This window comes from Buteo buteo, chromosome 3, assembly GCF_964188355.1.
Source record: "Buteo buteo chromosome 3, bButBut1.hap1.1, whole genome shotgun sequence".
NCBI lineage: Eukaryota > Metazoa > Chordata > Aves > Accipitriformes > Accipitridae > Buteo > Buteo buteo.
This window is the reverse complement of record NC_134173.1, coordinates 23,136,081-23,151,459: the sequence shown is the minus strand read 5'-3', so window position 1 is coordinate 23,151,459 and position 15,379 is coordinate 23,136,081. Positions and strand designations below refer to the sequence as shown.

Genomic DNA, 15,379 nt, shown 5'->3' with positions numbered 1-15,379 from the left:
AACCTGTTTCTCTGGAATATATTCTTATTGCAAGTATAGAAATGTGACATAAAAATCACAATTAATTTGATTTTCCTGGAGAAACTAGGGAATTATCTTAGCAGCAGATACTAATTCCCTGACTACCCTTGCTGTTAAACATGCATTGTGTAGAGGAAAGACATAGAAGCATGCTTCCTTTAACTTGCAAAGGAATAAAAATTGTCTTAACATTTTTAAAAATAAATGGCTTTTTAAAAACTCTAAGGAACAGAAGTCCAAGCTACTTTGACAACTGATTTATGCACGTAGGTATCCTTTTGGTGTTAATCTTCCCGACCAACCTTTTGCTATCTTAAGCACTAAAGATAATGCACTAAACTTGCATTGCTGCCAAGAACTGGGTAGTTGTTTTTGGAGTACTTGAGTGCATCGTATGAGCCTGGTAGGGCTTTTTTAACTTTGCAGTGTCCCTTCAGCTCATGTGTATGAGGCTACTCAGACCCTCCTCATAGGTTTTGCCAATGTATGGCACTGCATATCTATGCATGTCTTTAGTTCCAACCTGGATAACAATATGTTGTTCTCTGGTACTGTAAGACTTCTAATATTTTGTGTACTTTGGCCTTTAATGGGAGTTCTCCTTTTGCGGTAGAATTGAAAAAAACAATGTATATATTTTAATCTTATTTCTGTAAAGAGTACAGAAGAAGAAAAGGCCAACAGCTGAAGACATTCCCTTTTCAATAAGAGGGGAAACTCCCTGCAGCAATGCTCTATAGCAAAAAGGAAGTCCATGGTCTTTCATGCCAAGTGACTCTATGCAAAGCAATGGCGATTTCATGGACAAGCGTACTGATTACTCCTTGCCTATGTCTACTCTATAGATTATTTGGTATTAAGTATTCTGAGCACTGCAAAGAATCTGAAGAGCCTAATATATTATCTTTCCACTCTTCTCTGGGGAGCACTCTTTTGTTTTAATGCTGGAAACCTTAATGTCTCCTTTTGAGTCAGTTAACCTTCCTCTTTTGGCAGTAGCATACGGAACAGGGAATTGGCCTGTTTTTTCAACACTTGCTCTCTCCAGATTTTTGGCTGTGAAAGGGTCCTGACATGATGAAATCATGTGTTGTTGAGGTCTTTTTCCTTGCAAAGGTCTCTACCATATAGGACTATTGTATCTTCAGTAATCTTCATTGGAGTTTTATAGTTTAGGTGCTTGTTGAAAATTTTTTATGGTATCCATTCCTTTTTAAGGAATGGAAGAAGCACAGAAGACTCATACAGCCCTCACTGTCCTCACTGAATGACGGACCATTGATGCCTTGGCCAATGTCATATCTCAGAGAAGTGCACCACCATCTTCACTCCTGTATCAGGAGATTAGCAGAGACTGCTCAGTCAGCCTGAGAAAACTCTTAATTTTGCACACTTTTTCTGTAGAACTTGATTTTTTTACAGCATTTTTCTAGCAGGTGTCAGTTTGCATCAGTACAACTGCAAGACCTGGCACAAGAGTATCCGCATGCAGTTTTGCTGTCTGTTTTTCAGATTTGCAGATTAAAAATTACTAGAGGAATAAAAAGCAATTGTTACTTATTACAGGTCAGGCAATGGTAATGATTGTCAAGCAAAAAAACGTTCTAGATTATTTATTGCTCACACTTGAGGCTATCCATGGTACTGGTCTGAGCGTATGGTACTATATAAAGCATTACAGACACCAGGTCTGTTGTGCTCTACACCCTTTGTGAACCCCAGTTCATAAGGGTCTACCAGTCCCAGTATTTGCCCGAAGTAGAAAGGATCACATGTCTGTCTACAGGATGATTGTGTTGTCCCTCCATTCCAGAAGTCCTTATCAACAGCTTCATGATAACAAGGAGTCTTTGTGATGTGTGATCTGTATGGTGTTTAGCACCTCATGAGATCACTATTTTAATTGGCAGTGTCTTATCTGATCAGCATTTTAGTCTTAAGAACCCTTTGCACAGGACTAAGACTTAAAAGGCACATGAAATTGTCTGTTACTTCAATTTCACCTCCACTGAAATATTTACCAGTTTGGCAAGACTCCAAAGCAGAAGGAAAGACAGGTGGTAATGGAATGTGTATAAATATTTTGAAACAAGCAAGATGTATGGAATTTTGTTTCACTTTTCATACCAGGATTCAGAATAGTGAATGCCTTTATATCAGTAGAAATCACATGGCCCTTCTGACAACACTGAACACTAGCACAGTCAGATGTTACCACTGGTCCACCTAGCTGAACATGAAGTCCTTCACTATTCTGCCTAGAAAAGACCACCTGGAGTTACCAGTTCTAATTACCTGGCAGGTCATAATAAGCAAGGGTCATTACATTACATTTGAAGTGCAGAGAGGACACCAAAGTAATGGGCTCTGCCTGACTAATACGGTATAGTGACTTACTGTCCTCTCCCCCTCCCAGGGGTTTGGCCATCAGTTGTAAGAAAGTCATAAGGAAAGCTGCAGAGTAGAGTCACACAAGAAAAGAAAGGGAAAACTATAGCCAGAGGCTGCACTGTTCAGGCAAGTGTAGGTTTTTTAAGAGGAAGACAACCAACCTGAATGATATAAAATTGTAAAGGAATAAACAAGAAATCAGACAATGGCAAGTCAGCACTGTTGAGGATCTCTTCCAGCAACCAGCAAAGATCAACCTTTTCCACCTGACTGATTACTCAGAAGATGCTCCTCAGGTGTTTTATCCTGGGTGCTGAGCGCACAGATGCTTAGCCTAGAAGCTCCTTAAATCCTAGCCATCTTCTGTGTGTGCTACAACAAAAACTCTGTGATACGTGCTTACAGACAGAATCTCTGCACAGCAAAAGGTGCCCACAGTGAGAAAGACAGGGCAATGGTTACCGTGTCACCATCCCAAAACCTGGAGCATGGGACAACGCTGTGCAGAGACATTTAAATGACTAAGCAGCCAAACAGTCTTGCATGGCCTTTTGGCTTGGACTCCATGGTGCCACTGCTAGTGGGGCTGGTGATGAAGGCACTCCTTGATGGTTCAGGAGAAAGCAGCCATTAGTCCAGGGTAAAAGGGAAGAGTGAGAAAACAGTGCCAGAAGCCAAGGTGAGAGGAAGAGTAAAAGGACTAAGCAGCCTTCCAGAGAAAAAGCAAGTGGTGATGATGCTTAGCTACAGAAAAGGCTGGAAGATACTCAAATAAGACCCTGTAGCAGCAGTATCAACTTGAATTGAAAAGCATAATCTCCCACACACATAGTAGGACCTTTTCTGTGACAATGTATTTATGAAGTTTCTGTATTTCTTAACACATCTTACAGGAGAGAATGATGTATTTGATCCCAGTCTTTATGACTTGTAAGAGTGTGGTTGAAGTGACTTCTTCAGATGTAGTCTTAAATAAAAACAAATCTTTGCAAGCATAACAGCAACAGTGTTCTATTCAAATAATAATGCTTGAAAACATTAATCTAATACTCCAACAACCTTTCCACAAATTAAAAACTGTTTTTTCTCCCAGAGCGTATTTGTGAGAGACATGTCTTCAGGTACCTGTTCAAGAATCAGTCATATTTTTTGTCTCACAGAGGAAGAAAGTTTTTAAGGTTTGGTTCATCCTCATTCATTTCCCATGAGAGAGGTGACTCTGGTACTCACAAGATGCAGTGGATTGCTATCAAACTCATTTCATGACCACTGCATTTTTGGCTGCAGTCATTTGTCCCTGGAGGGTGAATGGCAAGAGCTTCTTGCTAGTTCACTTTTCACAGAGGTTCCTGGTATCGCCACAGTTTCCCTCAAAGAGTTCCATGACAAACCTAGGAGAGCTGCCAGGCTAAATCCTACAACTATCCATCTAGTCTGGTGTCCTCCTTCCAAATACAGCTTTGGAAAATGGTGCAAAAAACTCCACAATGATCAGATACAGGATGACTTGTTTTCTAACTTAAACTCTTCCTGCTCAGTACTATTTGGATATTTTACCCTAAGGCCAAAGCATATGATTTGTATGTCTCCCAGCCATAATTTCATTATTTATTTTTTCTAGTTCTTTATCTCCTCTCTATTCATAGAAAGAAAAAATGGTTTTAAATCTCACTAAATTATTAATTCTCATTATGTGAAAACATAATATCACAGTTCAATCAAACGATCAAATGACAGCATATCTTCCTATCAGTTCTGCATGTTTTTTAATATAACTCCATGTCCCTTCTTCTTGCTTTATAAGATAGACTGGAAGTTCCTGATCATCTTTCCTATTTTTATACTTTTAACTATAGTATTTTCTTAGCTTGGAAATCCCAGCCCATCTTAGGCACACTTTCCATTGGATTTTAAATGAGCATGTCATGTATTTTTGTTAACAAAGTACACAATGAACAGTGAGAACTTAAATGAGTTTTACTCACAAAGCCCAGCTGACAGAGTTAATTTCAACCAAAGGAGGGCCAACAAACGGTTCATTGTCCCTCCCGCTCCTCCACCTCCCTGTGTTGCCTTCAATTTTTAAAAATATAGTTTTATCTGCTATCAGCTTAGTCGGATATCTCAGAACTGTGGGATATTTGGAAAACAATGGACATATAGTGAACAATCCAGGCACAATGGAACTGATTATTCTGTGAGCCAGAGGCCTCTGCAGGCAGCAGGCCTCAAGGACATAGCGAAGATCAACTGTTGCTACAAGTTTGATGAAGCGAGCACGAAAAGTAGAACAAGGCTAACTGTTGCTACAAAAGTTTGATGAAATAAGCACAAAAAGCTGAACAAAGTTGGGCCTACGTGACTGAAAGCACGACACAAGACAAGATACAGGCGGGGGGAACCATTCGCATGATCAGAAGGCCTTATCCTATCAAATTATTGTTTTAGGCGCATGGACAGCACATGTTAACCAATCAACAGATGGCTTACGCATGAGCAGGAACCAAAATACTTATATAAACCAAGCTATTTGGGCAATAAAGTGGCATCTGTTTGATCATATTGATTGTGTGCAGTGTCCGTGACTTCCGCGTCGACAAGTGGCGCCCGAACAGGGACCCTCGGATCGGTGTTGAATTCTATGACAGGAGCCGACATAGAGAGGGTGCGGAAGCCGGCCGGAGGTGAGTGCTGCCCCAGCACTCGGGAGACCGCCAACACTGAAGGGAATCTCGCCCTGATCAGGCAAGTGGCCAGGGAGGAGATGGGGTCCACTATGTCCAAGGAAGAGGCAGCAGTGGTTAAGCTTCTCCAACATATGCTCTCAACGAGTGGGTTAAGTTATGACTCATCTACCCTGAAAGCACTGTTACTTTGGGCGAAAGAAAAAGGCTTACTCCGTACATTTGGAGAAGCTTTCACCATCCCTACTTGGGAAAAGATAGGGCAAGAACTATAGCAAAATGTAAGTTCGGGTTCAAAACAGGCAAGCAGATTGTCCACGATGTGGAGGTTAATTATAGAGACTTTAAAAAGTATGAAGGCAGAACAGTCGGCTGTGGCCTCTGCTTTTGCGGCATTAGGACTGGAAGGTTTGGAGAAGATGCCTTCCTCGACAGCTCTGCTCTTTCAGCAGCCTCAAATTCCAGCCGCTGTTCTAGCCCGTGTATCTGGGGTGAATAGGGTCTCTACAGGGACTTGTGCAGCTAGGAAGTCTGCAAAAACAGATCCAGAGCCTGGAGACCAGCCTTTGGAAAAAGCTGACAACCTGGCAGAATTTCCACCACCACCAGCAGAAGACAGGAAACAGCTCAGTCTCTAGATCCCGTCCTAAACCAGTCACCTAAACCAGTCACCTCGTCCCTGTATCCACCGCTGCCACCATCCACTCCTCCATCCCCATCTGAGGAAGAGGAATGGGTGACAGGTCTGGGAGATACGCAATTGAGAGAAATGCTACAAAAGCTGGAGGCTCTCGAAGCCCGCCTGGAGTCATCAGTAAAGCCCGAGCCAGTGTCATCAACTTTTCCTGTGCCTCCACCACCTTTCAGCACAGGACTTTCGTCATTCCTGCAACCACCTCCAACGAATCCTTCTAATTCACAGGACGTATCGGGTGAGATCGGTGCCATGGCACCTTTGCTGCCACCACCTCCGACAGGACAGGTTTGTTAACAGGGGGTGGGGTCAGAGATCCGGCAAACAGGTGGAGGGGGGTAATTAGAGATGCTTTAATTGAAGGTCAATTTATTCCGTCTGCATTCATGGTTGTGGCAGGTGCACATGGAGGTTCTGTTTGGGAAGCATTAGACTGGAAAGTTTTAAAGGAAGCTAAGGCAGCAGTCACTCAATATGGGTTAAAATCACCGTACAGTCAATCTATAATTCAACATGTATTTTCTGCGCATTTGTTGACACCATACGATGTTAAAATGATTGTGCAAATGTTATTGCTTCCATCCCAGCAACTCCAGTTTTATCAAAACTGGCAAGCGGCCTGTGAAAATGCAGCCGCTATCCCGCAACAGCAAGGGGATCCTTTATTTGGAGTGCAAGCTCAAATGTTGCTGGGTGCAGGCCCTTACACCAGGTCCGACTGGCAAGCACAATTTGCCACAGAGGTCTTACAACTCAGTCAAGACTTAGCTTTTAAAGCATTGAATAGCGTGCATGATGAGAAAATTAGACATACTTTTACCTCCTGTAAGAGGCTGAATTCTTATCCTGAACCATTTGCCTCAAAGATTGTCAGGTGTGGGGGACTGGACCATCATCTCAAGGAACTGTGAACTGCTTATCTTGAGCCCTTTGTCTCTAAGATGGCCCATTTAAGCAGGACACTCCTCTGTCGGTAAGGACGATTACCAGGCCATTGAGGCATCCAGAGGAGGAAACGGGGCTGGAGCTGGTAAGATACTGGTTTCGGGTGTTGATCACGCAAAGGTCCTGTGATGGACAAAACCTGCAGCGCATGACATCATTGAAATATGCCCTATAAAAACCTCATAGAGACAAGCTGTGGGCAGCCGCCTTCACCACCAAAGAATTGAAGACTGAGGACCAACGGGACGCCACTGGATCTGTGGTGGTGACCATCCTTGCAACCCCCACCACCGGCTGCTTGCCTGAGGACCAACGGGATGCCGCTGGATCCGTGGTGCTGACTATCCTAGCAATCCTATCCCGACTGCTTGCTTAATTTCTACCTTTTCTTCCATTCTATCCTATCACCACCACTTTGATACTTTTGATAATAAAACCTATTTTGACTATATGGCATTTGACCTTGTTTGTGTCTTAATCTCGCTCTTGGGATCATATCGAAACCTTCCCCGACATTGGATCAGGACACCTCGGTGAGGCAACGCCCCACGGAAATGTTTTCAGCCTTTATTGATCAATTGCACGCTGCTATCACGGCACACCCTGATTTAGATCCTGAAATGAAAACCAGATTCTTGGATATGCTTGCTTTTGATAATGCAAATGAAAAAACCAAAAAAGCTCTTAGTATACTGCCAAAAGGTTCTACCACCGCTCAGCTGTTAGAAGCTGCAGAGCGGATGCTAGAATCAGAAAAGGCATCAGTGATGGCCGCTGCGGTAGGAGCGGCTGTAAAACCCCTATTAACAAAAGTGCAAAATTAGTTACCATACATTTGAACCAGAATGCAATGATCAAGGGGAAATTTGGTTGTCTAGCAAAATTGTGGCAGCCAGCCTTTTAGCCCCGGGAGTAGGATTTGCAAGTGCTTTAACAAATCTACGAAAGTTGGGTTGTTGGCTGGCCAAACAGTAATTTAACTTCACTAGCCCTAGATGGCTTGCTTAGCGATGTTGATAGCATACAGCATGCAACGCTGCTGAATCGAGCTGCTATTGATTTTTTGTTGTTAGCACATGGTCACGGTTGTGAAGATTTAGATGGAATGTGTTGTATGAATTTATCTCATCACTCTGAATCGATCCATAAAGCTATACAAAAGATGAAAGATCAAGTTCAAAAGCTGCAAGTTAGTGATGGTTTGGGATGGTTAGACAGACTGTTTACCCATTGGGGAATTATGGGATGGGTAAAAGATTTGTTAAAAATGTTGGGAACTGCTTTGTTAGTATTATTAGTCTTGTTGCTAATTATCCCTTGTCTACTCAATTGTATAGAAAAGGTGGTTCAGAATGCAATGGCCAAAGTCTGGATTGTTCAAAAACAAAAAGAGGGATTTGTGGGATATTTGGAAAACAATGGACATGTAGTGAACAATCCAGGCACAATGGAACTGATTATTCGCAGATGCTTCAAGGACCTCGCAAAGATTAACTGTTGCTACAAGTTTGATGAAGCGAGCACGAAAAGTAGAACAAGGCTAACTGTTGCTACAAAAGTTTGATGAAATAAGCACAAAAAGCTGAACAAAGTTGGGCCTACGTGACTGAAAGCGCGACACAAGACAAGATACAGGCGGGGGAACCATTCGCGTGATCAGAAGGCCTTATCCTATCAAATTATTGTTTTAGGCGCATGGACAGCACATGTTAACCAATCAACAGATGGCTTACGCATGAGCAGGAACCAAAATACTTATATAAACCAAGCTATTTGGGCAATAAAGTGGCATCTGCTTTGATCATATTGATTGTGTGCAGTGTCCGTGACTTCCGTGTTGACACAGAACCACGGACTGTCTTTACAGTCCTCTTGACTAACTGGACTGTGTTTCACAAATTTTGTCACTTTAGTTGTTTGCTCATCTTTTTTCAAGTTACTGAGAAGGAAACGAAAAAAAACCCAAACACCAGATAGCACTTCAGTAACCCACTTCTCCACATCTACCTTAGCTTGCATGTTATGATGACAATTCACTGTTTATTTCTATTCTTTGTTTTCTGTCTCCCAGACAGTTTTCTGAGTAATGATGCTGTCCTGCACCTCAGTGTTTCAAGTAATGATGCTGTTTTGTTTCACACCTCAGGAGTTCTCACTAAGGTACTTTTTGTAACGGGCCATGTCAAAGGTCTATGGAGTTCTAAAGGCAAGATGCCACAGGCTCCTCTTCTTAGATATAAAACCTTTGTTAAGGAGGAGCAGGGCTTTTTGTTACATAATTTGGAATTCGTAGTTTTGTACCTACAAAGCATATGTAGGCAGTAGCATCCAGTATCACTCAATAGATTTTGCCGCTGCAGCAAGCCCTGCTATAGGGGCCGTGTGCTTTATTCTAGTGAAGATACCGCTATTTTTGTTCCTTGTATACAAAATATCTACTATCTAAAATGTCCAGGGCTGGAACTTAGTTCATATTCTCCCTTAATACAAAGAAATTGGATACTTAATTTATTCCTTGAATGAAAAAATTAGATGCAGGCAGGACATAATGACAAATACATTCTCACACACACATAAAAAACACATTCCTGAGCATCATCTGAAATATCAAATGGCAAGATGAACAAATAATTGGTAACTCTACTGCTAATATTAATTTTGAAAATTAACATGACATTTGACTTTAAAATCCAGGGGATCAATATAAGCAATACTCCTTTTTCCAGCAAAGAAAGTTCTTTTCTGTGAGGACTGAAAATGATTACTCAGCTGCTAATGGAACAAAATACTTCATACTGCAGAATTAGAACTTTGCAACTGCAAGTACTCTTTAAACCAGCTTGCAGACAGGCTGAATAACAAGAAGTTTATTTTCATGCAAGTGAAGTGCCTGCATTTCAGGTTTTCAGCTAGAACCATCCTCCCCCCCCCCCCCCCGGCATATTCATTTTGAAACTAGATGAAATAATTCACCACATTTTTTTCCCTGAAGTAGTTAGCATTCTAAAATGAAAGCACGGTGTGTCAAGTCAGGAAATACTTCACAAGTATGCTGAAAAACAAAATTCTGCTTAACAAACTCATAAGTAATGAGGTTTGATATGCCCTTCCAAATTTCATCAAGTAATCATTTAGAGGCGGCTCCGAGTCACAGCCTATATAAAAACTCTCGAGAGACCCTTCCTCTCTTAACTGGGTAGCACAAATGCTCTTTGTTCTCACAAAACTCTGCAGTGCTCAGTTCCACTATGCAATTTGCTTTCTTACAGTGTAACCACAGTGCTTGCATGAACGTTTTTTTTTTCTCTTACTCATTTGTTACTTTCTCTGTTTTACAAACCTCTCCTACATGCCCTCACAATCCTTTCCTTTCACAGCTAAGAGTCCTTAAAACAGAAGCTGCTGCACTCTTCTGAGCATTCCTGCTTGTACCTTTTCTAGACAAGCAGGACAGAGCAAGTAGGAGGAGGACTGTGTCCCTTCGGACAGTTTTCTTTTTCATTTCATGTTCCTATCCTAGGAAGACTAGACATACCCCTTGAGCACTTCTAAATAAGAGATCAGTGAACATGCAATTTTGTACCACCAAAGCTTGAAAGTAATTAATTTACAACTGGGGGTGGGGGGATATCATCTTTTTAGAGGGACTGAAGGTCAGAGATCAAAGTGTCCAGCCATATATGCCTTCTGGATCTCAATCTGTACAAGCAGTTGTATCAGACAATGTCAGCCTCAAATGTTTCCACTTACATTTATGTACACTTAGACCAGAGACTTCTCTCAGAAATGATAGCAAATACTGAGGGAACTCTTTGAAGTGTTACGCTCAACTGACAGCACTGAAAGGCTGTGCATAAACTCAGAACATAAGAACAAGACACAGCATGAAAGAACTTCTCATGGAAGTGCAACGACGACACACAAAACTTATAACAGTTTCTCTGAGCTAGTGCCATCAGAAGCATAAACTGCTCCTTCCAGAAGCCTGAGCGCATAAATTCCGATTATTGAATTTCTTTCTACACTTGTTTATAAAGTGTATTCCAACTACATCCTTATTGTTTATCATGGGAGGAAAAGCTATTGGTCTACCCTACAATGAATGACAAGCCAAAAGATCCTGACAGTTTCCTGACAAGTGTGTTTCTCCGGTTCCTTAAAAGACCGTATTTATTTCTTGAATTATTTTATTTCAGCTGCAGTTTTGCTGCTACTCTAGTCCTGCCATTCTTCTATAATGGCACAATGCAAAAGTCACGAGGGTTTGGCAAAACCAAGAACTTTTAAAAAGTTTTAATCAAAATTTGATTTTGAAGGCTCTGGACAATACACCAACTCTCCCCTCCAGAGGAGGAAAAGTGTTTCAAGCATTAGAGAACAAACCACAGCTTATGGATCTCGACTGCCCGGTTTATTCTGAGGCAGACGAAGTAGGCCTTCACGCCTCCACACCGAAGCCCCAGGGACAAGTCTCTCCGTTCTGCCACCACTACAACGGGTCACCGCCCGGCCTCAGCCCAGGCGCCGCCGGCCACCGCTGCCCGGGGGATGCGTCCGCCAGGCGACGGGAGCCCGCTGGAGGCCCTGCCGACGACGCAGGGCCCTCGCCACCCCCCGCCCCGCGCGGAAGAGGCGGCGGGCGGCGGCCTCGGGCGCGTCAACCGCCGGGGCGGCTGCGGCGGCCGAGCGCGGCACGCGCTTCCACCGCCGAGGCCGCCTGCGCGCCTCCTGCTCTGGTCCCCGCTCCGGTCCCGCCCCGCCCGGCGGCGGCGGCGGCGGCGGCAGCGGCAGCGGTGGCAGCGGCGGCAGCGGCGCCGGACGCCAATCCGTTCCGAGGTCGCGGCGCCGAGGCCCGCTTTCGCTTCCAGACCCCTCCCCTTCCGCCGACCGCCGCTGCGGCACCGCGGCCCCCCTCCCCTTCCGGGTCTCCGCCCCAGCCTCCCGCTTGGCTCCTCCTCCTTCCCCTTCCCCGGCCGGGGCTTCCGCGCGCGGACCGGGCAGCGCCAGGCGGGGGAGCTCGCGGGCCAGGCAATAGATACCGCCGTTGCCGCCGCCGCCGCCATCGCTGCGGGACGGTTTCCGTCTCTTCGGCTTCGCAACATGGCAGCGGCGGCAGGAGGCAGCCGCGGAGCTCGCAGGCCGGTGCTGCTGACGCCTCGCGGCAGCGGGGACCGCACCGTCTTTCTCTTCGACCGGCGCCGGGAGCAGGCGGATCTGGACGAGAAAGTGCTCAGCTACGGCAAGGACAACTACCGCGGCTTCCGCAGCGCCGTCTGCCAGGTACCGCGGGTGGAGGGTGGTGGGGGAAGGGAGGGCGACCACGGACGCGGGGCCGGCCGCGCCGTTAACGCCCCCTCCGGCGGCGGGGGCAGGCGTGGCCGAGGAGGGCCGCGCGTCCCAGCCGCTGCCACCGTTCCGCGCGGCCGGGCCCCCCGGCGCGGGGGGGAGGCGGCACGTGCCGCAGCCCCACGTGCAAGCTCGGGGTGGGGGGGGGGGAGGCGGCAGCCCCGGCGGCGCGCGCCTGGCCGGTGGCGGTTGGGCGGCGGGGTTGGAGTGGGGGGAGCTGCCTCCTCCGCCTGCCCGACGGGGCGCGGGCCGCTGCGCCTGCCTCCCTCCCCCAAACTTTCTTGCCGGGACAGGTGGGCGAGCGTCGGGGAGAGACCGCGCCTGCTCCCTCGGCGTCCCGTTCCCCTGGGCAGCGGGCCCCTCACCCTGAAAAGGCCCGTCCGGGGCGGCAGCAGGGCGGCCGGCGGCGCGGCGGCACGGGAGCAGCCCCTGGCGGCGGGCGGGAAGGGAACGGGAGGCCCGGGAGCTCCCCCGCGCGGGGAACCGGCGGCGGCGAGGAGGGGCGTCCTCGGGCACGGTGCGGCGCACCGGAGGACCGGCGCGGTGGTATTTCTGCTGTCCAAGGTGTTGGCGATAAGGGCCGTTGGTTTCCTGGCTTGAGCCCTGTACCTGTCTCTCCGACGTCCGCAGTGGTGGCTGCTGCCATTTAAATACTTTACCTGGCGGGTTCTTTGCTGTCTCGTGTATCCTTTCAGCTGTCTTTCCTTTCGTTACGCAAAACAAGACTTTACTATGTCTTCAGATCTCTTGGAGGTGGAGATTTCTTTCTGTGTATGGGCTGTTTACTTTACTTTGCTGGTGATACCAGTAAGCATTGCCCATTTTCTGTCATGGTTTTGTTTTCTGAGGGAGTAATAAATGCCATAAACCTGTTAGCTGCCTGCGTCTGTTTTTTATTGTGACACACACAGGAAAATCAGCTGTAAATTGTGCACTAACTTAGTCTGATAAAATATTCTATTTTAGTTTCCTTATCCAGTGTAATTTGCACTTTGTTCTCTAGGATATAAGCTCTTTGAGGAAATTGCTTGGTTTGTGCTATGTCTGGATGGTGTTTAATGTAATGGTTTCCTACTGCAATGAAAGCTTTGAGTTATCAATGTCAGCAGGAATAGCTGTCACAAATGACTACCTCCTCCTTGCATAGTTCTACTTCAGTGTTCAAAATGGCATATTCTTATTCTGTTAGAGGTACTGAATCTGTACTACTGCTTCAGGTGCTGCTACTCAGCAGTAACTTGGCTATGGAGCGTTAGCATATCCCTTGATCTGGTCAGAGCCCCTAAAGTTCAGAAAACTTCCGTTTTCTGTTCAGAAGAAACAAAGTAACTGAATGGAGTAAAGAAATCATTACACTTTATGCAGTGTAACATTCTGAGAAGTTAGACAATGGGATGGGTTCATGGCCTTCTAAGAACCAACATCCTCCTTAATGGAGCATCATTATAGGATTCGTATCTCCTGTGAGTAATTAGAAGCATTACATGATTTCCTCCCAAGAGTTGTCCTAATGCATCCCGTCTCAACTGTACCTAGCAGATGAATTGCAAGAATACTTCATATTTTCAGTATTCGGGGTAAATATGTTGATGATTAACCCATCATTTTCCTTAGCTTTTGCAATTAATTGATGGGCTGAGGTTAACACTAATTTGCAACTTGTTACAGTCAAGGGCGTCTTTCTTTTCATGGCTTTGTTACATATGCTGCACACTCCAGTGACTTCTGTTTCTGTGCATCCTCACAGCATTCAGTAGTTCACAGAGCTTTTGGCATATTTGCAGTCTTACACAGAAGTAAGTCCTCATCACCGATGTGACAAATCTTGGGTACAAACAGCTTCAGGGTTTTCTTATCTCAAAAAACGTATTGACGTTGTGGAGTCAGTACTTTAATGCCATTAGGCAGTCTGCTCAGACATGCAACATAGCATTAGAAAAGTCTGGCGCAGCAAAGCAGAACTTGGTGTGTTTGAATTTGGTACCTGTGAAAGTAAAATTTTCAAGTATAGTTTCTCACCATGTCAACACCATAATCCTTATCACCAGTCCTGGTGGCTGTTTTGGGGTGTTAAGGATAATAGTTAATGCTCTTAAACTTGTGCAACAAGTTCCTCAAATATTCATTCTCTTAGAGAAAGGCCTTCTCCAATAATGTCTGCAAGTTCAGTCAGAGATGCTTCTGTCACAGCTAATTTCAGTGTGGTGACTCTTCACACCTTGGAGCTTTCGTTATCTTACATATGGGACATCTCACTCTGAAAGCATGCTGAGACAGGTGGTTTGACATGACCAGTAAATGCTGGTACAGTGAAAACTGGACAGGCTGAGGTCTAGGAGTTTGATGTCTCTATGTCTCCCACACCAACAGTGTACAGGTTCTTGTTAGGCTTCTTGGAAGAGCTTTCTGGCATCTCGGTGCCTCTGGGAGTTTTGCGCATTGTTTATGTTTCTCTGGGTGTTGTACTCCAGAGTGCCAAATTTCTGGCATCTTGAAAACTGCGACTAACTACTTTCAGGAAAAAGGTGATGAATGGGTTCACCTGATTGGGACAGACTTTCCCCACTTCGTGGTGCTGAAGTCAGTGTCAGGGAAGTGATGAAAGCTCAGGAAGAAAGATTCTTTTGATAAGCAAGTTTTGAATTGTTCAGACTAAGATGAAATGGAATGTTGTATTTGCTTTTCCAGTTAAAGCTACTAGACACCATCTGAGTGTGTGATCAGGCAAATGCTGCATATCTAGTAGCGTTGTTTCCACGGGTATCCTGTCTGGTGGCTCAACCTCAGTACAGGCTCATCTTTAAATCGACTTTCATCGGCAGTTTGTTGTGCAACTGAATGATTCTACTGTAGCAGCGAAGGTGCACATACATTTTCCAGTCTGCCAGCTGGCCTGAGAGGGTGGTAATGTCTGACAGGGGCACGAGAAATATTGAGCTGTTGGAACTATTTCTGCTATGAACATCTTCCCGTGGCATAAGAGAATTCTTTTGGATATAACTGGATATGTAGGAGTCAAAGGAGAATGTAAATCTTGACAAAAATAATGAAATTAAACCCAATTGCAATATTTGATGATTCTGAGTTGAAAATACTTGAATGCCTGAAGGCATGGTCTTAGGCTGCTACTTCTGAGATTTATGGTTTTTTCATAATGCAGAGAGAAGGTGAGTATTTTCCTGTTTGTGTAGCAAAATAGCTGAGTCTTGAGACAAGAGATTTAGCCACTGAGAGGTCGATTTAGGAGCTGATTCATGTCCTGTCTGTTGTCATATAAAATATACCTGTTATTATTAAA

General features: G+C 45.1%; 1 protein-coding gene across 2 annotated transcripts in view; it reads left to right on the top strand.

Annotated features, from left to right (window-relative positions):
• The first annotated feature begins 11,062 nt into the window (after positions 1 to 11,062).
• Positions 11,063 to 15,379, top strand: part of SMCHD1 (structural maintenance of chromosomes flexible hinge domain containing 1) — a 92,269-nt gene continuing 87,952 nt past the window's right edge. Inside the window, exon 1 of one of the 2 annotated variants that reach the window (XR_012649758.1) lies at positions 11,063 to 12,015. Coding sequence is in view for 1 of the 2 variants with exons in the window: in XM_075023082.1 (XP_074879183.1) it covers positions 11,284 to 12,015 (732 nt within the window). In the remaining variant the exon portion in view is untranslated. The remainder of the gene's footprint in view (positions 12,016 to 15,379) is intronic. The other variant, XM_075023082.1, reaches the window with a different exon arrangement.